Below are 24306 nucleotides of genomic sequence, written 5' to 3'. Positions count from 1 at the left end.
TTTTTTAGACACTTGTAAACAAACATGAAGATGCATATAAGCTATGAGGGATATTATTGAGTGGGGTTATTATTGAATTATTTTCTTTCTGTATAACAAAACTCCTAAGCTTGAATTACCTTATTTCAGGTATCTTACCAAAAATACATTCAAATGTTTTTGACGTAAGACAAGGGAGCCCCGGAGTGGTAAAATGCTAACTAAGACTCATTCCTGAACTGCTTTATAGTGACCTTGAATGAGACAAACACAATCCTAAAGTTCTTATAGCAATACTCCCAATTGGTTAACTACAAGGAAAACACCTGAGCACCACTCGCCTTCCTCTTCCGTCCCGCTAAAATTAGGTTGCTTTTGGCCCCATGTTCTTTATCTTAGAGAGGGAATCGTGGCCCCCTTCTTCACAAGCCCTTTCATCACGGTTATCATTTTGTATCAGGTTGTTGCGTGTAGAAGTATTTCACATCAGAAAGTACAGACCCTGAATGCAACTTAATTGTTTTTACAACACGCCTGATCCGTTTGGCAGGAGGAGGAGGAAGAGGAATATTGTAGAGACGAGATGAAGGTGGCACCAGCTGTTTGTTTTCAAATGGTGTCTTTGAGGATGACCTCTGCGGCACACACGCTGCCTGCTGGGAAAGTAAAAGCCTGCCAGAAGCGATGACAGGAATGGTTATTACATAAATGGAGCCTCGGCCGCATCATACACTGCAATTCAACCGTGATAAAATCATGCAAATAACATTTCTTTCAGATGGTCTGCCGTTTTTTGGCCATTCTCCCGCCGTTCTATCTCCGTAATTGCAGTGTTTTGAGAAAATTGTCTTGTGTTTTCGACAGCTTTATTTTTCTACAGAGAGACATGGCAATCTCAGAGAGGGGAAAAAAGTCAAAAGAAACAAAGAGCCAAGCCAGATAATTGGGTTGAGATTGCACTGACAGCCTGTTGTTAAATGTGTTAAATGAAAGTTTGATGCTTTGACTGTCATGTTTTTCTGAAGCGCCCATCACAATATTTGAAGAGCTGGAGCTGCTTTCTAAGCTTTTACCAGCACTCACTGAGGCCACTGGTGAAAAAAAAAGAAAAGGTGGTATGTAAATGAATTTGCCCCAGATTCCACAAGGATATTTTTAGTTACTGAAGTACACCTTGGTCGATCCAGCACAGGGTTATATTAATACAAATAGATAAGAAATGAAAAGATCTAACCTTACAATTCAAATCTATCTTTCAAAAGCTGTCTTTGGATTGCGTCATTTGGTTTATTCTACATGCAGTTTTCTTTTAAGGGAGACTATTTATTGTGCTGCTATTGCCTTTATTAGAGTGAAAATGGGGCAACAGAGGGGCATGGTTGTTTTGGATTTCAACCAAGGTTTCCGCAGCAGGGACTGAGCTCATGTGGATTGTCTGCTAGCTCTACCAAGCTGATATTTGGCAGTCTTTTTTGTAAGATCTTTTTTTGGACATTATTACCTTTTATTAGAGAGAGGGAGTTAAAAGGGAGAGGCACGATTGCATATAGGAAACAGGGTTTTAGGGTTGGATTTCAGCACGGTTCCTCCGCAGCAGCGACTGAGCCCATATAATATATATATATATATATGAAGTTACTGAAGTACACCTTGGTATAATCCAGTGGCGGCTGATAATAATAGATAATACATGAATAAATCTAACCTTATAATTCAAATCTATTTTTTTGAGCCGTCTTTAGATTCCCTCATTTGGGTTCATTATAAGATCATTGTTTGGGTCAGCAGTGCCTTATGTAGAGTGACAGTGTTTAAAGGGGGGGGAAGAAGGCCATCCTCGGCACGGACTGAGCCCCTTGTACATTGTACACTATAAGGCGGCCCCTACTTGCATTTTCCTTCTTTTTAAAACGTTTTTTTGGGCCACTATTGCCTTTATTGGAGAGAAAGGGCTAAAAGAGGGGAGACAAAGGGACGTCCTCCTCCATAGGAGCGACTAAGCCCATAGTACATGGGCTTCTAGCTCTGCCAAGTGAGCTTTACTACATGCAGTTTCTTTCATTTTTTCAAAGTTTTGATGGGCTAGGGGAGATAGAGCTGATGACACATGTAAAGGGACCGCAGGCCGGATTCAAACTTAGACTGAGCCCTAGTACATGGGCTCCAACCACTGAGCGATGTGGCGGCCCTACACACAGTTTCTTAATAAGATAGGTGGCACAGTGTAAGCTCTGCCTGTCCCCGACTCTCCATCTACTCTCTATGTGCAAATGGATTCATTAGCCTTTTCACAATGTCACATTAGTCATCCTTTATTACGGTAATCCTTGGCTCTGCACCAGTAGCCTCTCATTCTCATGTATATTACCCCAGTCATTACAGCAATAGGATTACTTCAGAACTGTCCTTCTCCTCAACTGGAGGTACTAGCGGGTGGTGCTTGCTTTTAGCCTCTAATTGGATATCTTGGTTATGACGGGGACCTTTAATAAACCCTGTGATGAGAGGGGCGGCTGTGTGAGAGCTTATAAGGGGTCTCCTCAGAAACAAACCTCTCTGCACACCTATAAAGTCAAAGCATGGCTCCAGGCGTTTTACAACTGTTAATAGAGATAATTCAAGGAAAATGTATAAATTGGCTAGCTAAATGTAAACAAGTGTATACACCAGAGTTCCTAGAAAAATATTTCTACATTATATGATATGAATCTATTGGATTCTACACTGACAGTTTGACCCTCTGTGTGCCCAGAAAGTGGGATTTAAAGACTCATTTATGTGCACAAAATATTACATTTTACCCTTGAAATCAACATGATAATGAATACAAACACAATACAAATGTATGTCAAATAATGTGCACACATATTCATTTAAATAATTTGAATAAATCTCATTTTAAATGTGTTCTACAGTACTAAATAATTTAAGTTGTTAAGCAATATGTTTGGAGACTCTTATTTTTTGAATTGAAGTTTTCCTATCTGTAAAGTGATTTGGTTTTGTTGGGAGAGGCTGGCATTTCAGGTCTAATTTAGCCTGACGTAGTTCCAAAGCAGCTGGGCTGACTTTTTATTTGCTCCGTGTTGCAGCTGGAGGAGCAGCTGAGCCGTCTGCAGAGAGAGAAGAACGACCTGCAGTCCAGGATGGAGGAGGACCAGGAGGACATGAACGAGCTGATGAAGAAACACAAGGCTGCTGTGGCCCAGGTCTGCTTCTGCCCTCTCTTTACCGTAACAACGTGAACATCACAACCACCACTTCATGCTTCTGTTTCCTATATGCAACTTGAATGATTAATGAACACATTTTATAATGGAAATACAAAGAAATGAACAGAAGTTTAATCAAGCCACTTCATTAGTCCACACAACGTATTTGAATTCCTCTGTGACTGTCAGAGATCTCAGTTTACCCATAACACCCTGCTCTGCACAAGTCAACCGGAACCTCACTAATTTCTCATTGTTTTTGTCTGAAACTTGCCTCAGTCATGTGGAGAAATTGTAACTTTTTCCGCAGATTTTAGACTGGTCATATGCGTTGTATGCCTCAGGAAGTTAGCATACTACTCGCAAATGAGCTAAAAGGCAATTTCACATATTCAGCTTCATAAATATGTTACGGACTAAATAGTGTAATTCTATAACATTAATACAAATAAAAAACTCAGCTAGTTTTACACATGTTCAATCTTATTTCTCTAAAATACATCGCTAGCTTACTTACACCACCACCACGGGATTTAAGTGGGATAGTTGTTCTCCATACATCCCTACCAATTGAGACATTTTTAAAAGCCCCTCCCATTCATCTAACTGTATATGCAGATGAACAGCAAGGGCAAAGTGGAGTGAAAGCGCTTCTTTTTCGCTGCTGGCTGATGGATGAAGAGTGATCTGCTTCCACTGGCTCCAAATGAGTCCATCCTTCCTGTCATCATTGAAACAGTTGAATTCCCCGTGGGACCCACTGTAGCAGAGTGCTTTATCTACTGTGAAAAAAGCACTCGTCTCAAATGTTTAACTCGGGTCACATTGAGATAAGATTTTATTGATATGCCTTCTGCAGACTACAAAACATCTTTCCAGCAGATTTATTTGTCTAGGTAAAGTCACGATGTTGTCTTCATGTTTTATTGGAGCTACGTGAAGCTTTTTATTTCTCTGCATTCTAGCTGCATGTACAGTCTGCAGAGCTGATGCACTTGTTAAAATGAAATGCTCCTACAGTTTCATGTTGCTCGCTGACTTTGCTTCTGTCTTTTGTGTTTTCAGTCGGCCCAGAACCTGGCTCAGATCAGTGACCTACAAGCCCAGCTGGAGGAGGCCCTGAAGGAGAAGCAGGAGGTTCAGGAGAAGGTAGATGCTGCTTTTCTGCCCTTAGCTTACCATTCAAAATCTGTTCTTTTTTTAAAGTACACGTCAGAGAAAGGCCAGTAGGAAGACGTGAGCCTTAAAGTCATGTCACATATTGTAAGGCTTTAAAAGACGCTAACTAACAAATAAAAAAACATAATTTATGTATCCTATCAAAATATGTCAGGGATCTCTCTACTTCGTTGTGTTGCTGAAGAGTTGGGTTCCCAACCAAACTAAACCGACCACCAAAATATCGGGGTAAAAGATGTTCCTTTGCCTGATAACGTATTTTCATTTTGAGTGCAAAGGGTGTGAGTAATGATCTGGTGTTAAAACACAAAGCACCAGGCCTCAGATTCTCTACGTGGTAATTCTTTACATCACTGTTACTGAAGTGCATGAAAGAATATTGAATGGTAAAATATACAATCTCTTGTTTGTTTCTCTGTAAATTTGGTTTACAATTGTGGATGCTTAACTCCAAAGAGACTTTCAAAAGCGGGATTATTGTTAGGGTTAGGGTTTAGTAATATAGCAATTCAAAAAGGTTTGAGAAAAGGATCCACTTTACCTCCCCTGACGCCGAGACATATCTCGAGTTTTCTCTGCTGCAGTGCCTATTGCAGAAGGCCATTTGCAAACTTGCTTGAATGTGCAGCCCTGCCTCTTTTGCCTTGGTCTATTAACAAAAAACAACCCTTGATGTAATTGATGTGTCATTGAGGCAGGATTGGCACTGGCAATATGTGACACATACACATTATGGTCTCCCAAGCTCAGATAAGCAATAATGCTGTACATGGTATAGCTGTCACCCTCATAATGACGGCTGCTGCGGAGTCTTTGGCCGTTTCTCAATCGCGAGGATGCTTGCTTGGCAGCACATGTCTTCCGAGTCACTTCCTTCAGAAACTAGGCAAGATTCCTTCCTGGCAATCGGAAAACAAAGAGTGGAACATGCTAGCAAGTGTGCAGGTGTGCCCACCTTACATTTTCCGCCACAGATTTTGGGAAATTGGTCCATGCGCAAAGCATTGTGGGGATTTGAAGGACGCAAAGTCTACCCATGTGCAGCCTCGAAATTACCCCCAAACCAAGGACGCAGCCTCGGTGGAATTCCAAGTATGCTGGAGATTGGAACAGTCCTCCTTCGGCGGCACTCGATGACGTAGTATCCTTGAAATATTGGCTTGGAAGCCAGTTTCCTCACGATTGAGAAACGGCCTTTGTCTCCATCAGACACAGCTGCCCCTGTCAAATCAAACACAGCCAAGAAAAGGCGAAGATCTAACCCCCTATCTCCCACCTTTCTCCTGTACAAGGGTTTGTATGAGCCATACAATTACTAACAAAGCACTTATATACTAACAAAGGACTGGCTTATCTAAAGCCAGTTGAGTAGCACTTGAAATGTTTGGTTCTATGAAACCTGATGTACTTATATGATTCTGTTTTCTTCAAGGTTGTATCTTCTTGGTCGAATGTAAGTCGCTTTGGATAAAAGCGTCAGCTAAATGCAATGTAATATAATGTATGACCCAAGCTCTGTATTTTTCTTTACTATGAAATCAACATCTATAGATTCAGTTTCAGGGCACGTATCTCCACTGAGAGGAACAGAAAATGCTGCAACTTACCTAAAGCTTGAAAGAAATCAACAATACCTCAACATTCTTCACGATGTATCACCGGTTGCATTTTGTTATTTAAAGTAGCAATATGAATGGTTTTAATCAGACAAATTATGCTTGTGTGGTTAGAGCTGGAGTCAATGTGTGGTTAGCCTAGCTTTGCATTAAGACCGGAAGCAGAGAGAAACAGCTAGACTCTCTCTGTCTAAAGTTTGACATGATTTAAGTCCAAGTGTACTACTGTCCTATGGTGGGTTGCCCATGCTGGTTATATGGGGTAAACAAACTCAACCCAGATATAGATAAAGCTTTAAATATTTAAAATTAAAATGGAGATGGAGAATGTATAACTCAAAACATCAACAACTGTACTGATTGGTTGGAGTTAAAACTTCAAGCTCTTATTTAGGTTAATCATTCCCAGTGTTCTTTTCTTTTTTTGGGGGGACCAATCATTTGAATAAAGGCTCTAAGGTCATAAGGATTAGCATCCATTAGGAGGTGGAGTTGTCTCAAAGCAATGAATACAGTGCTACAGATGATGACAGTCAAACCACATAAATATAGAAAAGTAGTGTACCCAGGACAGAGCCTTGAGTAACTAAGCATGTATAGATATGTAAAGTTGTGTATGTTTGTGTCATAGATACAAGCCCTCCAGAGCCAGCTGGAGTTCCAGGAGCAGTCCATGGTGGAGAAATCCCTTGTCAGCCGGCAGGAGGCTAAGATTCGCGAGCTGGAGACCAAGCTGGACTTTGAGAAAACCCAGGTCAAACGGCTGGAGGTGAGAAACGAAAACAAAGGTGGAGGAGTGCTGGCGTTGATAGGCAGCTGGTCGAGGAAGCCTCAGCATGCCATGGGAGGAGGTCTTGGGAGGTTAAAATGTATAAGTCATGATAAGCTGATTCTAAATGGCACCACATGTAAGGTACTGTACATGACCATTGCAAGTTAGATATTAGAATCAATGCTTTTGTGTTACGTTCACTCGACAAACCATTCCTTGTTGTGTCAAATCATGTTACGGTTTTGCCTGAGACAAAAAGCACAAGTGAGGGATAGAGGTAACCATCTGCATACTCCCAAGGACACATTGAATACCTCTCGCCCACTGATAGAATGAACCTGTGCTCAGTTTTGCAGGTTCGGTTTAGTAATTACTAACTGTGCAATGTGCTCAACGCAAGGCTAACTCCCTCTGCTTCTCGCCCTCCAAAGTCAAAATATGTATTTATTTAATGTGATTCTTTTTTTGCCTGGGGTGGAATTTGCAGAGTTAGGAAAATACAGACAGTTAGACTCTGCCTTGCTTTTGTGTGGCCTCTTAAACAAGGGAATATTTCAAGTTGCCTGAGTAGTATAACTTATCAAAGCTGGAGGTAGCAGAGCTCAATCAATACAGATGTGAGGAGGAGGCACAGTAAAACACCCACTCAGAATGTGAAATATGGACAGGGCTGGTGGCTAATGCAGGAGCTAACTCAATGATGAAGCACAGTATGCTGCTGTCATTGATGCGCAGACTGAAGAAAGACTGCATAGAGGAGTCAGCTGTTCAAACATATGTGATGTTAGTCCGTTGCACCACTCCAATACATCATAGAATTTAGGGTTGTACACAAATATGCATACTAGTAACTGTATTGATTTTCAAAAAAACTGTTTATTCCTTATTACTGGTTTACATGCATGGATAAACTCAGTCAATAATTGATTTAATTTGCAAAAATATACCCCATTTATAGTATGTTCCCTTTCCAATTGGTGCTATTAGGTTTAGTATCACAGGGACTGTGATACATATGGTGCTTTGTTCTTAATACTGTTTTTGTTGTTTTCTAATCTATTATGGTCATTTTCAGGTTCACTTTTGTACTTTGTGCCTCTTCTGGGTCTGCTCTGATTGGTTAGCTGGCCTGCTCTGTTGTGATTGGTCAATCGGTCAGCGATGTCCCGCCCCTAGTCTATCACGTACAACGTGTTGGAGTGCTAGTCAAAAGGAGCGAGAATTTGACATAGTGAGGTCAAGTTTGAACCACGGATAAGCCCTTGCTGATCTTTGAAGGAGCCATATTGAAGTAAAAATATATATATTAAAAATGTTGCATAGCACCACTGCTTTCTAGTGTAATATCTCAACAAATATGGGATTTATTAATACAACATTTGTTATAGATATTCATGTTCCTTTAAGGATTAATTTGAATCATTTTGTTGACCATCTAGCAACATCATCAGGTAAATATTTCAATTGTCCTGGTATTCTTGTCTGGGGAGACATGAAATACAATTCAGGACGTCATGATTCTGAAAGCTGAGTCTGAAGGCTAACCGGAAGCCAATCATAATTACAGTATGAACCTTCTATCCGAATCCGAATAGCTTTATTAGTCCCACAAACCCCTATGAACCATTGACCCTCTGACTGTTGGACCGTAATGTACCCCCTGAGCCTCAGCTGCCCAGTACTCGAACAGAACAGTGTGTGCATGTATCGGTCAGCATCTTGTCAGATGGCGTACAGTAATGTAAGGATTTCACTTTTTTTGCAGGACGACTACGGTAAGTAAATGTGACTGTACATTTATTTGTGTACTGTCCAAATTTGTATAATGTATGTATGTTACCATTGTGAGCTTATGTTGAACCTCTTTTATTCTCTTTGCCCTGCAGAGCCTTGTAGCTCGCCTCAAGGAGAACTTGGAGAAATTGACCGAGGAACGAGACCAGCGCAGCAGCGGTGAGATCCGAGAGAAGGAACAGAACAAACGGCTTCAGAGACAGATCCGCGACAACAAGGAGGAGACAAGCGAACTGGCCAAAAAGGAATCAGAGGCCAGCCGCAAAAAACATGAGCTGGTAAGGACGTGACAGGCAATAATGAGACTACTTCTAACAATGATCAATGAGCCTGTAAAGCATCCAGCGACAGCACTGTAGCAGCATTGATATGGTCAACCTCTGCTCCACGTCCGCTCACTCTCGTCTCATTAACAGGAAATGGACATTGAGAGCTTAGAGGCTGCGAATCAGAGCCTGCAGTCAGACCTTAAGCTGGCCTTCAAAAGGATCGGTGACCTGCAGGCAGCCATCGAGGACGAGATGGAGAGTGACGACAATGAAGACCTCATCAACAGGTACACAAAAAATCACTTCTGGGTTGGAGCTTTACCCTCACAAAGTCATCCTCGCTTTTTAAAAAAAAACAAAAAACATTTGGCCATCTTTATGAAATGTGTATTTCAAAAAATGAATAGGAATTTTGTAAATGTCCCCTCTGTGAGATGAATAAAGGTATTCTGATTGTGTCTATTACAAATATACAATTATCCACTGATTTTTCTAAGATGTTTTATAGCTTACAATTTGTAAGTAATTGGTTGCAATTTCCATCCTTACTGCAAAATGTTTACTACAATTGTAAAAAACGTACGATGCTGTTAAATGCAGACAAACATCTGGATTCTGACTTACATTCTATGTAGAGTTGTTTCTCTACTACTCTTCTAATCGCTATAAATGCTCATTCTGCCATGTTAGGATGCTAGGATCAAATGGTTACATGTGACATCAGCTTCCTGTTGTATCTGATCTATTTTTCTTTCCCAAGCGTGACAAGAGCAGATTGAAATCAGTCTTACGTCTGTGTGTAGAACAAAGCTTTGACTTAGATATCCAACTTCCATTGTGCCTGCAGAGACAACAAAGCCACGACTTGCTCTCCACCTGTAACTGGCACCCAGCGCTGAAGCCGCAGAGGAAATACATAAAGACACATTTTTACATTTGTCCTTCAATACGGATAAAACAATGGAGATACAACAGGATAATAAGTGAGCTGTAGGCGTTGGACGGTGTATGTTTGAACTTTAGACTGTCAGGCTAGCTGTTTCCCTTTTCCTTCCAGTCTTTATGCTAATCTAGGCTAACCATCAGTCGTTAATACACAGACCTATTGTGAGCATTTCTCTCAGAAAGAAAGCAGAGTCCTAACTCCGGAAATAAGTTATCATTTTAGCACTTCCGGGCTTCCTCGTCGAGAAATTAATAGATTTTTTGCCGGATAGATTCCAGAAATAAGATGTATGGTTAATACAGGCTTAGGAAATTGTTAAGATTTGTTCTATGACATAACCTATGTCAGTAAACACCAACCTGGTGAACATCTGAGGCGTTAATGTGTCTTAAAAGAGGTTGTCGCTAACAAGTGGCTAGTCTACTAAACTTCATCAGGCCAAACATCAGCAACCATTAGCTTAGCGGTGACATGAAGTCATGCGATCGTCCTGTATGTAGTTTGTTTATAGCCTAATGTGTTAATATGCGTAGATCATCCTGCTGAAAAAAACATGTAAATATCCTAAATATATGTTTTTCTAAGATCTTATTTTCTGCAATAATCCAAAATCCAATGTAAAACTCTGGTCTTTTTTGCGGAGGGAGCCCTTAGGATGCTAACTCCCGGGTCAAACTACAGAAATACTTAATCACTTCAGCACTCTTTCAGATGAGGGAGTGAATTAGTCACACTGAAATGATCTCTTGATAAAGCATCTCTCACGTTGTATTATACACAGCCCAGTCCTCAGTCCTCTCTTAGGCACCTGCTGAGCCTTACACACACACACACACACACACACACACACACACACACACACCCACACCCACACCCACACCCACACCCACACACACACACACACACACACACCACACACACACTCACTCAGGGTCGTCCTCCCTCTCTGTATGCAGTACTAGAGCAGGATGAGGTGGCATGCTGAGTCCCTGCATGCCTTACAGTCAGTTCGCCAAAAGCAAATCAAAACTGGGTCATCCCAGCAACTGCCATAACACACATTTATAGAGACATTTTGAACCATCATTCATTAAAGCATTATTTTTTTCCTAAGATACTTTCAAGCTTCTCATGTTCTACGTATTATTTTTGTCTTAATTCTTATATTGTGTTTTTCTTTTCTGTTGTCGTTTGTTTTTCCTGTTTTCTTTTCTTCTCTGTCCCTCCACCCATCATCATCACGACCAGTTTGCAAGACATGGTGACAAAGTATCAGAAAAGACAGAACAGAGCGTGAGGAACCTTGACTTGTGTTTTCTTTTTTTGAACCACTGGAAATGATGCAGTATTCTCCAGTCTTTGAACATTTATTTGAGAGGTTGATATCGAAGAGAGAAAAGTTTTTCTCCGGGTTTAGATACGGTCCAGTTAGCCCATCACTTTCTGGCTGTCACACTGTTAGAAACGAGCTGATATTTGAAGGGAAAATCCCCCTGACAGAAGAACTAGAAACGATTTGGAAGGCTCCTTGGCATTCTTGGCCAATTTTGTGATTTTCATCTATTTCAAGACATCAACTATTGGTGTCAGGCCCTCAGAATCAAAGAGCGATGGCTCAGTTCCAGATGCACACATGTTCAACAACTCAAATGCCTCATGGCAGATGCAGAGATATAGTAAATCCAAGAAGGGGGGGATTTCCTTTTGATGTGTGAAGGCTCGGGGATAATGCATCATCAACAGTGCTCAGAGATTCCTTCATAACACACAGTTGACTCTTCATTGCATGCCCTCACATGCTGAGATGCATGAATACCACTGACCATATGTTACTTGAGTCCCAGCATGAAACATCTCTCCTTCCTCTGAGTCTCTGTAACCGCTTTGCAAAGCTTTGAATTGAAAGGCATATTGTCTTGATCTCTCAAGTGATCCCCCCGGAGGCTCAGACCTTCCTCTCACCTCACCTTCACACAGCCGGGAGGGTGTATCCAGCTGTGTTTACCGCCTTGGTCTTAGGGCATCATGTCGGACTTCATGGTGTCATGTATGAACAGCGGTCTGCAGTGAGTCAGCCTCTGGCTCCCGGGGGCCACCTTAATATTTCATGGGCCCGCTCCAGGGCTGGATGTGACTGCAGCTCAGTGGCGTCTGCCCTCCTGACAGGGGACGAAAAGAGTGTGTTCCTCATCCATCTTTGACTCGCACCTGCTTAATAATGCAGAGCGCTCAACTGTCGGACAAAAAGCTGCCTTGCTCACCGGGCAAGTAGCACGCACGCACGCACGCACGCAGCGTTAACCTGTGGCCCTCAGCCAGTCCGTGCCCTGTCAGTGTGAGGGGGGTGGGGGGGGCTGTTGTCAAAGACACCAACGTGTTTATTTATTTGTAAATTAGAACTCCAGAGCTAACCTTAAACTACATTTTCATTTGAAATATTCCTGACACTAACCTGTGAAAAGTATAAGTATTAACATATGCTTCTCAAGCTTCTAAATGAACATCCAAATGTGGTTGTCCTTATTCTTCAATACTGCTCAGATACTGCTGAAAGATAAATGTGTTTACTTTGGCTCAGCTGTCAATCAACATGTTCTCAGACAGCCAACAGGGGCTTGGAGGATGACATAATATCACTGATGCATCTCCAAAGACCTTCTCTCTTACTTAAAAAATCTAAAGTGGAACTCACTTTACCCCAGATATTTGATTACACTAAGGAAAGGCTTTTCTCGCTTCATGTGACATATAATGAATGACTGTTCAAAGCCACTGCTCTTGACAGTGTACGTTTTGCAGCACAGATGAACTGTGGTACCTTCTCTTGTGACGTGGGGGCTGAGAGGATGTTTCCCCACGGTCTTGGAGACGATGCATATGCCTGTCTGCGCTGCAAAGCCACAGGGACTTCTCTAGGTCGACAGTTTCATATATCGGAGGCATGAACAGTGGCGTCCGTAAGACCCAGGGACACAGAGGAGCGGAGCAGAGCAGGAGGATCTATAGAAGCTAATGATGAATGTAATGGTGTGTAACAGAGATGTACAACCAATGGAGGCGGGATGTCACAGACAATTAATGTCTCCTCAGCACTGTGTTTGTTTGCTTTCCCCAGGCTCTCGGCAGGGCTTAACTAATGGTATGGTGGTCAAGGACATAAATAGTGTTTGACACCATGTGTGAAGTGCGCAATTATATATTGCCCACAATTGTGGTTCTGGCTGTAGAACCTGCGAGCTCTCTTATGTGCTCTGAATGTATAACAAAAGTGTACACAGATAAGAAAGCCTTTGGAAAATAGTGACACAAAATATGAAAGCTCTTTTAATGAAATTTGAGTTATAAATCGTTTAATACTATAATTTATTTTACTACAATATTCGGTCGTAGCATCTCTAGTGTGATGACTGTTTTGTGGCAAATGCTGTGTCTCAATTCAGATACTTCCCTTAGTACACTGCGATGGCTTGGACTGTGAACATTTGTTGTATTTCAACCAGGAAGCGTTATCTGAAATACACTCGGCTGCTGTGCCCTCGACAGAAGTGTTAGTGCTGCAGCTAACAGCGGCTATCGACTAGCTGCTTTTAGCTAACTAGCAAACAGAAATGTTGCTAGCAATGTTATCGTTTGTGGTTGCAAATCATTACAGGCAGCTCAATCAACCCTATAACATTTATGGTTGCTTTTTAACACTATGATAGTGGTATCTTTATCAAATACAAAAAAACACACACAAAACGTTTCGTTTACGGTCCTGTGTTGACCAGTGCCGCAACTTTAATTAAAAAGTGGTTGTTCAGTATGTTAATTGTCCAGCATTCCGTCTTATAAGTGCACTTTAGGTACTTACAGTGCATTTTGCTATACTTCGCACTGGGACAAACGTATGCACTCAAAATGCCAACAGTACAGAAGTATTGAGACACAGAGTGTCTTTGTCAGCCTTACCCTTTCCACACACACAGAGGTCCTGTGCTTCATATTTCCACTATCCACCCTGAACCCTGCCTATGACTTGTGTGGTACTAGAACACACCACACATTGGGAACTGACTTAAAACAGTCCAGGCAGCAATTACCTTTCATCCCTTCAAAACATATTGGGCATAATCATTTCAAGGACAAAGAGATGCTGACCATGAGCCTCTGAAACGGTCATTTTTTGTTGAAAGGAGACTCGCCAGTCTCACTACGAAGGGAAAACAACTTTAACTGCACTTGCTTTCCCCATTTTCATATGTTCGAGAGGTAAGAGTTTTTATATTTTAAACACGTTTTGCCAGTGACCACAAAGGTTATAAAGGAATCATTTATAAAAGCTCCAGGAAAGAGTTGACTCAACAAAACTTAACCAACGCACAAATCCTTGCGAGCCTTTAACTCTTGAAAGGGTAAAAAAAAGAAAACATGTGATACTGTAACCTACGTAATACTCCTTCAGTTATGTGTATTCATTCTTTTCTCAAAAGCCCCCAGAGACAGACAATGAATTACATCTTAAGAGTTTGTCGCCTCCCTCCTCAGCTTTGGTATGAATGCTCTCCTAGCATTACCGCCCAAGGTTTTTGTATTCCATGAAAGCTTGCAAGATATGGATTTGGATCTCAATGGCCATTATTTTTAAATAAGGTATACGCTTTGAAATCACATAAACTAATGATGTTGTTATTATCATAGTTTAAGTGGGCCTTTGTGAGCTCTGCATGCTGGAGAAAAGAATGTTTTCCTCTCTCTTCCCCGGCAAGATGGGAGGCTTTCTGAAACAGATGCAGAGACGTTGAGCCACCCTCTGATGTCTCTGTAGGACTATTAAGCTCTAACAACTTAATTTCACAGCAACACACAAGCACTGGGCTTTGACGGCACTTAATGAGTGCTGCGCTCTCTTCATCCGTGTCAAATTTTATGACAAGCCCTCTTTTTTACTCTGTGGCTCGCAGTGGTTCGTGAATGTGTAATGATGATTGAGAGGAAAAACAGCGCAGTGCCCAGCTGTGTACCAAATCATTCTGTCAAGAAGGGAAATGACTGGTGTATGCATATGACTGCGTGTGTGTGCAGGACTGGTGATGAAAATAATTATCAGATGAAAGGTATATTTGGACGTTTCCTGCCAACAAAAGTTTTCAGTTTGTTTCTATCTTTAATCCTGATGACATTGATAGGACTGTAAACAAATGGAAGTGGACCATTCCTCTAATTTCATCGTTTTTTATTTTGGTTTTGGTTGTTACGCTCCTATTGTACGAGGTTTATGCAAATGTGCTATATAAATAAAACTTGATTGGATGCAGGTATTTCCTGCTGAAGGCTGTTAGACTGAAATACAGACAAATATAACAGGGTCATTACAAATCTGGAAAAGTCATGGAAATTCGTAATGCTAATTCCAGGCCCTGGAAAGGTTATGGAAAACAATATTTTTCCCAAAGTTTTGGAAATGTAACTAAAGTTGCATCAAATATAATTTATATTTTAGCTAACCACCGAAATAGTAATACTATAATGATAATAAATACTGTATCGTATAGTAATGAAACGTAAAATGGCATTTAACTGTCGAGGTATTTTGCTGGTGAGAGATTTTAGTTGCTTTAGCGTGTAGAAGCTAGTAAGCCTATTTGATTTGTTTTAGATAGGCACTACATGTTTCATATGCAGACCTTATTTTCCTCTTTCCATGTTAAAATAAACAATTTTCAGTGTTACCGCTGAGAAAGAGTCATTATTTTTGTTTATGGAAAATTAGGTAAAGGTCATGGAGAAGTCATTGAAAATTAATGGTGAAAAAGTGTATGAACCCTTATATAAGTATTGAATAATAACTAACTAAAATATCTACACATTATGTCACGAGTATGTTTACTGCTAAAGCTTTGTGTCCAATGAAAGCCAGGTGCAGCTCCTCTCAGAGAGTTTGTTTGCTCAGCTAAAGTAAGAACGATTTAGATACCTGCATAGTGTTACTGAATCTCATTACTATGGCCTCATTTGACCATTTATTGTTTTATGTCAGTGCATTTCAGTAAGCAAGCCGTCATAAGAACACCTTAGATTGCAGCATTACACCCAATCTCAGTCTGAAACCACATTATATTGAACATATTTAGGTTTAAAGACCTAATTAATAATGGCTTGTGAACCACAACATATTGAGAACACAAGGTAAGCTTGAGGGAGCCTGTTACAAAACAAGACAAACGTGGGTCTTAGTATCAAACAGCGCGGAAGCAAAACCTTAATAACTCAATGGTTTGATGTTTAGGCCCTTTGGCATCATTTAGATGCAAGGTGTCTATTGAGTAATATTCCTCATGATGTTGAGAAAAGTTATTGCATGTTTAAAAGGATGCCACTTATTCTGGTACTCTGATAAAAGCTTTTGTTCTTTGCCAAAACATGAGTATAACCAAATGAAATGGAGGCCAAAATATTTATATAATTTGTTTCTGGTATTTGAACGCCACTATATGTCAGTTCAGTCAAGTCGGAAAATATCTTCTGAGAAATCTTTCTGAAGTGAACTCCGCAGATTTAACATAGCACGTGTCAATCAAGAAGAAGAAACAATCCAAACATGCACCCAAACTACAGATACCATCTTTAATATTCAATGCATTCTTCTTTGTTGCCAAATCGTGCCGTCTACATTTCCCAAAATGCAACTCTGCTTCATAGGTTTTGTCAGAGATTCAGGTGTGTTATGCTGGTAGCTATGGCTCTGCAATACTAAGCATTGTATGACCCCTTTACAGCACCAGGCAGGTGTTGAACACATTGTCAGTTTAACCCCAAATCAACCACCTATTTGAAATAAAGTTATTTTAAAAAAACAAGGATAGTTCCGATATGCAGGCTCTCTCACTGGTTCTTGTTCCTGTCATGGTGCTACTGGGGCTCTGGGAGAGGTAAAGGTAGAATGTGTGTTGGTTGCCTGAGATGCTAACTGCAGGACCATGAAAGCGCTCGTCTAACAGTGACAGCAGGAAGAAGCTGCTGCGTGGTGTGGCATGTTTGTGTGCTTACTGGTGCTTTTTGAGCATGTGCTGCCTTTTATTATGAATAAATGTCACTATCCCTCTTTGCTTCCACATTAACACTTACAGCCTGTTGTTCATTGTTTGGATCCACAGCTACAGAGAAATACAGGAACTTTTCCACCAGTGTTGTCTCTCCTTTCACACTAACATTTGTTTTGCCTTTTGCTCTCCTCTCTGAATGACAATTTATTACGGTTTTCTATTCATAACCTCCTCCGCATCTCCCCTTTGCTTCCTCTGACTTGTTCTCCTGTCTCTGACTCCTCTCCAGTCAGGGCGATTCAGACACAGACTCTGAGGTGGAGGACCGTGTAGACGGGGTGAAGTCATGGTTGTCTAAAAACAAAGGATCCGCCAAAAACCTCTCAGATGACGGCAGCCTCAAGAGCTCCAGGTCAGTACAAAGGCAGCTGCTATTACTAACACTACAGCAGCTGTTACTAAGTAGTCTACCTACAGATTTGACTGCTTCTGAACTGTGTCGGGATGAAGTTAATGCAATAGCAGTAGAGCACTTGGTTGAAATAAGGTGGGAGCTATTACTTACATGTGTTTCGAAGCTGCTTTGTCTTTATTGTCATCCGCTCGGTGAAAAGGAGACTTCTTTTTTTCCAAACAAACCACCTCCATGGTAGATTTATCGACCTGCCCACTGGCCAGCTGGCGTAGTCTACCTGAGCCGCTTGCTGAGATTAATGAATGTGTCTGCTAGCTGACAGCTTCCAATGCCCCAGATTTGTCTCCTTACCAGAAGATTTAACTTCACTCCCTCACCGAGCCACTCCCAACTTTAACAACTTTTTGAGCTTTTAAATCTCTCTTAGCAGCATGTCCCCACAGACAAACACTGTCTGATTCCCCAGCACTGACTCCTGTAATGTCTTTTAAATCAATGGGACTTTAATGTCAATTTATTTCCCACAAGGTATATCGGAAATCCTGCCTAGCTGTCAGTCCTTCACATAGACCCACGTTATTAGTTTCTTATCAGTTGTCTACAGCTATACTATCCTTTCTCTGTCTTTCAGTCATTGCTGTACTCTCATTTTGCTGAATTTCATTAGGTAACATTCTACTACAGGAGCTGCCCTCTTGAAATGATGACACCATATGTAACACAGAGTGTGCACAGTTGTATAAAGAGGTCTAAGAACCAATCTCAGCCTGTTAGCATGAGCAACCTAGCTGCTATATTAGCATTTGAACAACTAAGCTTGTTATCTCTCTAAATACATTCATAACCAAATTGACGCAGACTCGTAATTAGTATTTCAAAACGTCATATGTTTGTCTGCTGACAGTAATATGAACACACACACATTGGTCTGATAGCGCTGGCTAACCTTAATGTCAGTGGAAATGTGGTTAAGCTAGCTAGTGACATGTTTAAATATGCATATAATCACGTTATAGAAAGTTAAAGTTACTTCTCTTTACATGTCCACTCAACGTACTGTAGCAAATGTTAAGGCCAGATTAGAGTCCTTCCTCAAATCTGTGAGATTTAGGTTTCAACCAAAAGCATTTACTGTCAAGAATAGTAAGACTTAAGGGATACAACTCAAACGTTGCCTTTCATTTGGCTAGATGAGGGTTTTTTGCCATTATGCCAAATTGGACAAAACATCTATATTACTTTAAAGTGAGCTTGTAATGGATTCATGATTTGTCCATTTCTTCATCATTACTGTGACCTTTATCTGTCATTGATGGGCAGTGCAATTATTTTTATGTCTTAACATTCCAATGCAGGAAAAAAAAAAAAAGCTATTAGTTTCTCATCGTTCTTCACAGCTACGCTCTCCTTTCTCTGTCTTTCAGTCATTGCTGTACTCTCATTTTGGCTACATTTCATGACTTTTCTATTTTTATTTGTCAATTTCATTCATTTGTTTTTATTTGTTTCCTTTACTCACCTCCACTTGACCTCATCTTTGTCATTTTCTCCCTACCTGTCTTCTTTCCTTTGTCCTTTCCACTGTGGCTTCTTTCTAGATTTGCTTCAAATGTAGACGCAAAGGAAGGGAAAGAGTGGAAAGAGGGTAAGGAATGGAAAGAGCTCAATAAAGAAGGCAAAGAGGTAGAGCCGAGCAGGCCTATGTCAGTGATGAGCTCGCTCAGCTACAGAAAACGCTCCAACATTGATGGCAAAGGGGAAGCCCTCTTCAGTTCCCTCAGGGAGAATGCAGACTCAGAAGATGCTTTCTATAAGGGTAAACCTAAAAATTCTGATCTTCAGTATGACTCAATGAACTCCAAGCGGAAGTCCCAGGCAGAGGATACGCTGAAGGACAGAGATTCAGTCATCTCACAGGCTTATTCAGAGGCCAATAGCCGAGCCAGGAAAGGCATGGACAGCCGCTGGGGGGACTTTGACAAAGAATCAGTCGTTTCATACGCTGCACCAAGTCGGGCCTCAACGCGTCTTGGATTGAGCCCCGAGAATGACGCCAAATCTACCATCAGCTTAGGTCTATCAAGCCCACTGGGACGCCACCAAAGCACCTCACGCTTAGATGAGAGCAGAGGCGGGCGCTCAGTTTATGGTAGCAGTCCCAGCAGCCCTTGCTTCAGCAGACGGACCGGCGGTCGAAGCCCTGGGAGCGTTAGCCGAGCTGATTCCCACATGTCCCTGGCACGTAGCAGCCGCCTGAGCGAGTTTGGCGTTGATATTGATGATAGTCGCAGCGTGGCTTTTACCGAGAGATCAGCATACAGTCCTCACTCGTCCACTGGCCGCAGTGTCTCCATGCCTCCATCACAGGCCAGATCATCAACTACCGATAATGACCCAAATGATAACATGGATATCAAAACAGTCAGTCATCGCAACTACCTCGACCCTGACCTGGAGAAAGCCATCAACGAGGTTCTGAGTTTCAAACCTATCAAGTTTAAGCGTACGAGCTTGGAAGACTCTGAGGCTGACGAAGACAAGTCCAAGAATGATAAGGACGACCGCAAAAGTATCCGCAACGGAGACGTTGGTCGCCCTGCCAGCAGTCTAAGACGTTCTGCATCGGCGGTGGACTGCACCAGAGCTCCCCGCAGCGGCACCAGCTACAGCAGTCGCCATCGCAGCAAGAGCAAAGGCAAGAGCAAGAAGAAGAAGAGAAGCCACAGCTCAGAGTCCGACAGCTCAGGAGACGACCCTCGCCACAGGAGCAGCTCCAGGAGCAGCTCCAGGAGTAAGTCCAAGAAGTCCAAGAAAAAGTCCAAGAAGAGGGCCGAAACTTCGTCTTCTTCCTCGTCTTCTTCGTCTTCAGATTCTGAATCTGATTCAGACTCGAGCTCCGGTGCTTCCACCATTTCCTACCGTAGCTCCAACAGTGTGAAGAGGGCCCCGGTACGAAAAACTTCCAGCCCAGAAAAGGAAGAAGAAGAAGAAGCTAGGCCACCGAGTGGGGGCCTTAACAAAAAGGATGAAAAGAAAAGGAAAAAGAAGGTTGACAACCTGATGTTGAAGTACCTGTACCGGGCGGACAGTGACTGAGGCAGGCAGTAGGTGATGCCTGACATGGACTTAGCTTGAAGTGTGGTTTTCAAGCATGGTGTGACCTAACCAAAGACTTTCATTTGTCAATCAGCTCACTAACTATTCCACATTTAGTCTGACATGGATCAGAGTTAAACACTTCAAAATTCAAATGTTTGGGTTGCGTTTTTGATGATGTGCCTGAGGCATGCCGAAAAAAATTTATGTTTACTACTCCACCTACTAAACAGTGACCAAAACCTCTATGGTTCTATTTTCACAAGTGAGGTTTTCATTGAAGACTCTCTGGGAGCCGGGGGTTGTGAATGTTTTCACACCAGGAAGTGTAGTGGTGAGAAGCTGCATTCAGCGTGCATGTTAACTCGGCCCTTAATCATTCCTAAGATGTCACTTTGATTTATGGCCTGAAAATAACACGAGTCAAATAAGAAAGGCCTTAATACATTTCTCCTTTCTGCCCTGTAACTGCAGTTTGAATTAGACCCCGAGCATTGATTTACACCAAATAACACTTTAATTTGATATGCACGGTTGACAGTAATTAACCCCAGTTTGCAATATTTAAACAGTTTGATTGTTAAATAGTGCTAAGAAGCTGGGTTAGGCTTTTACGTAGACTGCTGAATGGATTGTATTGTTTTTGTTCATTATGATAAATAGAGACGAGGGAAAAACTCACAATACTTTGAATAATAGAAAAGTACCTTTTTATTCCCTAAAGAACCAAAAGAACACAGTTGTGCATGCTCTGAGCATATTGCATGAGGTGTATTGCCTACTGGAGCTACATGTCAAGCTGGTTCATGGTAGTTATGAGAGCTCAACATGCTGTAACACAAGAACACAACCTAATCAGCCCTTTGACAACATGTAGAATTTAGAAAAACCCTGTTAATATAGAAAACACAGCTATTAGTACACAGTGAGTAATGTACAACACAACAGATTAAGGCTTTTTTAATTATTAATCAAGAATATTGACAGAACAAACAAATAATGGTAGGCAGTCTTCTTAGCAAACCTAGATGAACTACTTAAGCTCTCCTCACATTGGTTTTATATAGCAATGCATTGAGCTCTCTGAGACACCAAACTGTCCTCTGCTCACTTTCTCGAAAATAACATCAGCTTCTTCTCGATCTTTCCTTGTAGCACCGCTGGCCGGAAATACTACTACTTCGATAGGTCTGATGAAGAGGAGGAAGAAGAAGAGAAGGAAGGCGGGGGGGCGACCCAGGGCTCTAACTCCCGTGACAGAAACAGCAGCCAAATGAAAGAGGACGATGGCGAGGACGGGCCTTTTGAGACTTCGTCGTAGTCCTCGCTTTCAGCACCTCTGAACGCACCCTCTCGCACTGTGACAGTTTGTCTTGCATGCTAAGTTGACCATGATTGCGGTCACAACCACACACTAAATAACACTCAACCAGAGCTTCCTACGGTAAGGCAGATCCTCCGGGGATTGGTCATAGTTTGACAGACTTTCATCAGTCTCTGCTCAGTGCACACACAGCAGCTCCGTTATTCTCCACTCCACTCCGCTGGTCGCATGCAGGCAGCAGTCGCTCGGCTGTATGGTTGTAAGTGAGCCAAAGAACTTGAGGTTGAAATGATAATCTTTGTCTCTTTCACGCTTCCTCTCTTCGTAACATATATTACACCACAATAATATGTATTGCCATAGTACAATGTATTGCCAAAAAGCCTTTGTTTCAGTACGTGAGCACACTGTTTTTACTTCTTGCCAATTGAGTCCTGAGAAAAGTCCCAGCAGCCTTTTTTTTCCCTTCTCGATCTAATTTCCATTTCGAGTTCCAAGTGCCATCTGATGTAAGTGTTCTCCTCTGCAGCTGTGGCATTTCATTCACTGCTGCACTGTATGCTCTCATCATCTGCTCACTATCTGTTTGCCTGAGAACGTTTTTCTGCCGTTTTGCTGGTAAATGATCTCTTCCTCAAATGGGAGGACAATAGCGACACTAACTGTTCTGCTATAAAAGCATTTGAATCTTTTGTTTTAATGTTTGATAAATTTGTTTGCAGAGGACCGCCGTAGATCAAATTCATTTCCATGATGTTTGAGCTTACCTCTGCAAAAGACCTTGCCTTACTTTTAATTCGACTTGATTTGACTAAATAATTTCCAGAGTTTGTGGGTGTGTCCTTGTGCTTGTCTTTTTACGTGTCATCTGTGTTTTGAGTTCACTGAGCTTTCTTTTCCACGGAGAATGTACCTGACTTTGGGCACCTTGTCATTTGTATGGTATCCTCAACCAGCATGTTCAAGGAAGTAACTGGTGTTATTCTATATTTGTCTTATAGTCAGCAAATCACATGGCAGGACCAAAACCAACAATCTATTTTCTAGACCTTAGTATATGTGACCAAATGATCTGAGTTTAAATACTTGTACTTTCAACCATCAGGTAATTGGTTCCTTCCTTTAAAGCCCTACAAAAATAAGTTTTCTATTTTCAAAAACGTTCAGTCATTTACTAAATTGCCAGCCACTGTAGTTGTAAAGCAACTGGGAATGCGTTAGTCAATAATAATGTCTCAGCTAGCTTGTTAGCTTGTTTGCTAACTGGACAATACTATTATTCACATTTGATTCAGGAGCCAGATAAAGTGCACAGTGCAACGCCACTATTAGGCTTTCCATAAATATAATTCAAGCAAATTTCAACCAACACGTAGGAAAACCTTTCCCTCAACACTGTGTAATGCAAATGCTTCTACTCATTGCCTCTCAGATAGTTTTGTATCATAATAATTCATCAAGCACTGTTAGCTAGTTTTCTGAATTCAGCGCTAGCGGCTAGCACATTAGCCTAGCTTACAGATAATGCGGCAGGACCTTCAATAGGCCAGAGTGATGTCATTTAAACATCTTTACAGATACAATTATCACATTTGTGTACCATATGCACTCATTTTGAACAAGTGACAGCCCTCTCAACATCTTATGATAGTTTTTGTCAGCAGCATTTGATATTGCTTTTCAATGGAGGAAATTGGACTGTAAGAATCGACCAAAGTAACACGTAAATCAACCACTAATTTCACTGTTTCCATTGAGATCAATTGATCTTTCATTGTCTTTTCATGATGACATAAGACAACTATTGAATATCACCGGTCCTCTCCTTCGAGCCTCATTGTGTACTTGACTTCAATAACTGGACACACTACAGCCTGTATAACCCATAATGTGAAATCATGTTCAGTGTCGATGAGGCCTGCTTATTTGTCAGGTTGTCTTTTTTAACCCAATGATGCCTCGAAACAGCAAGAGAATAGGAACCTGCAATTTCATGGCTGCTAAAGTGTTACATCCCGAGCTTGTGTCATCTGTCTGGTATTTGAGGAACATTTATTTATATTTGCGAAACCTTTTACAGTCCAGGAGAGCTTGACGTGGCATTTGGGGCTGAAAAAAAAATGTGTGGATGTTGTTCATCATGGGAGAAGTTGTTATTCTACTATACATGCTTTTCTTATACTCATGTCTTCATTTTTATTCTCTATGCAGACAACACAAGTATGGAAATGTGTTTTTGACCTTATTGATAAAAGTTTCTCGCTTCAACAGAAAAAAAACAAAAGCGCGGCATAATATTGCTGACTGCACACCGTATTTATATATAAATATGTGTATGATTGATGCTAGCTTTGAAAATAGTTCATGTTTATTTTCATTATTGAACAAATTGACCACTTGTTATACATTTTGCATTACAGTTTAATATATTGTAAATAAATGATGGTGATTGTTTTAAAACGCATTGAAGACTGGATTTGTGAGTGTCTGTGTCAGCAGCGTTGAACAGAACTTTGGAGGTCAACGCGGAAGTTAGCATTGCTGGAGCTACCTCAATAAAAAGCAATGGGATTTTCATTTAGATTTTTGGGATACTGAAGATGATATTATTTATGATACTTTTACATTTTCTAACTGCAATCACCATAAGTAAATAGCTAACGCAAAACTTTAATTCAC

At 41.2% G+C, this 24306-nt stretch overlaps 1 protein-coding gene across 19 annotated transcripts in view; it reads left to right on the top strand.

The window, feature by feature from the left end:
• Positions 1-24091, top strand: part of myo18ab (myosin XVIIIA b) — a 152830-nt gene extending 128739 nt beyond the window's left edge. For 13 of the 19 annotated variants that reach the window (XM_079675539.1, XM_079675538.1, XM_079675544.1 and 10 more), the window contains 9 exons: positions 3072-3188; positions 4257-4340; positions 6618-6755; positions 8645-8830; positions 8969-9108; positions 11016-11060; positions 17082-17204; positions 18806-20311; positions 21459-21598. In XM_079675539.1, coding sequence (XP_079531665.1) covers positions 3072-3188; positions 4257-4340; positions 6618-6755; positions 8645-8830; positions 8969-9108; positions 11016-11060; positions 17082-17204; positions 18806-20303 — 2331 coding nt within the window. In that variant the 3' untranslated portion in view covers positions 20304-20311; positions 21459-21598. Of the gene's footprint in view, positions 1-3071; positions 3189-4256; positions 4341-6617; positions 6756-8644; positions 8831-8968; positions 9109-11015; positions 11061-17081; positions 17205-18805; positions 20316-21458 lie in introns of all 19 variants that reach the window. The other 6 variants (XM_079675542.1, XM_079675540.1, XM_079675543.1 and 3 more) reach the window with 4 other exon arrangements.
• The last annotated feature ends 215 nt before the right edge of the window (positions 24092-24306 follow it).

Source organism: Notothenia rossii (genome assembly GCF_949606895.1).
Source record: "Notothenia rossii genome assembly, chromosome: 4".
In the NCBI taxonomy this organism is placed as follows: Eukaryota; Metazoa; Chordata; class Actinopteri; order Perciformes; family Nototheniidae; genus Notothenia; species Notothenia rossii.
The sequence above is the reverse complement of the archived record's forward strand: the minus strand, read 5'-3'. Positions and strand labels throughout refer to the sequence as shown.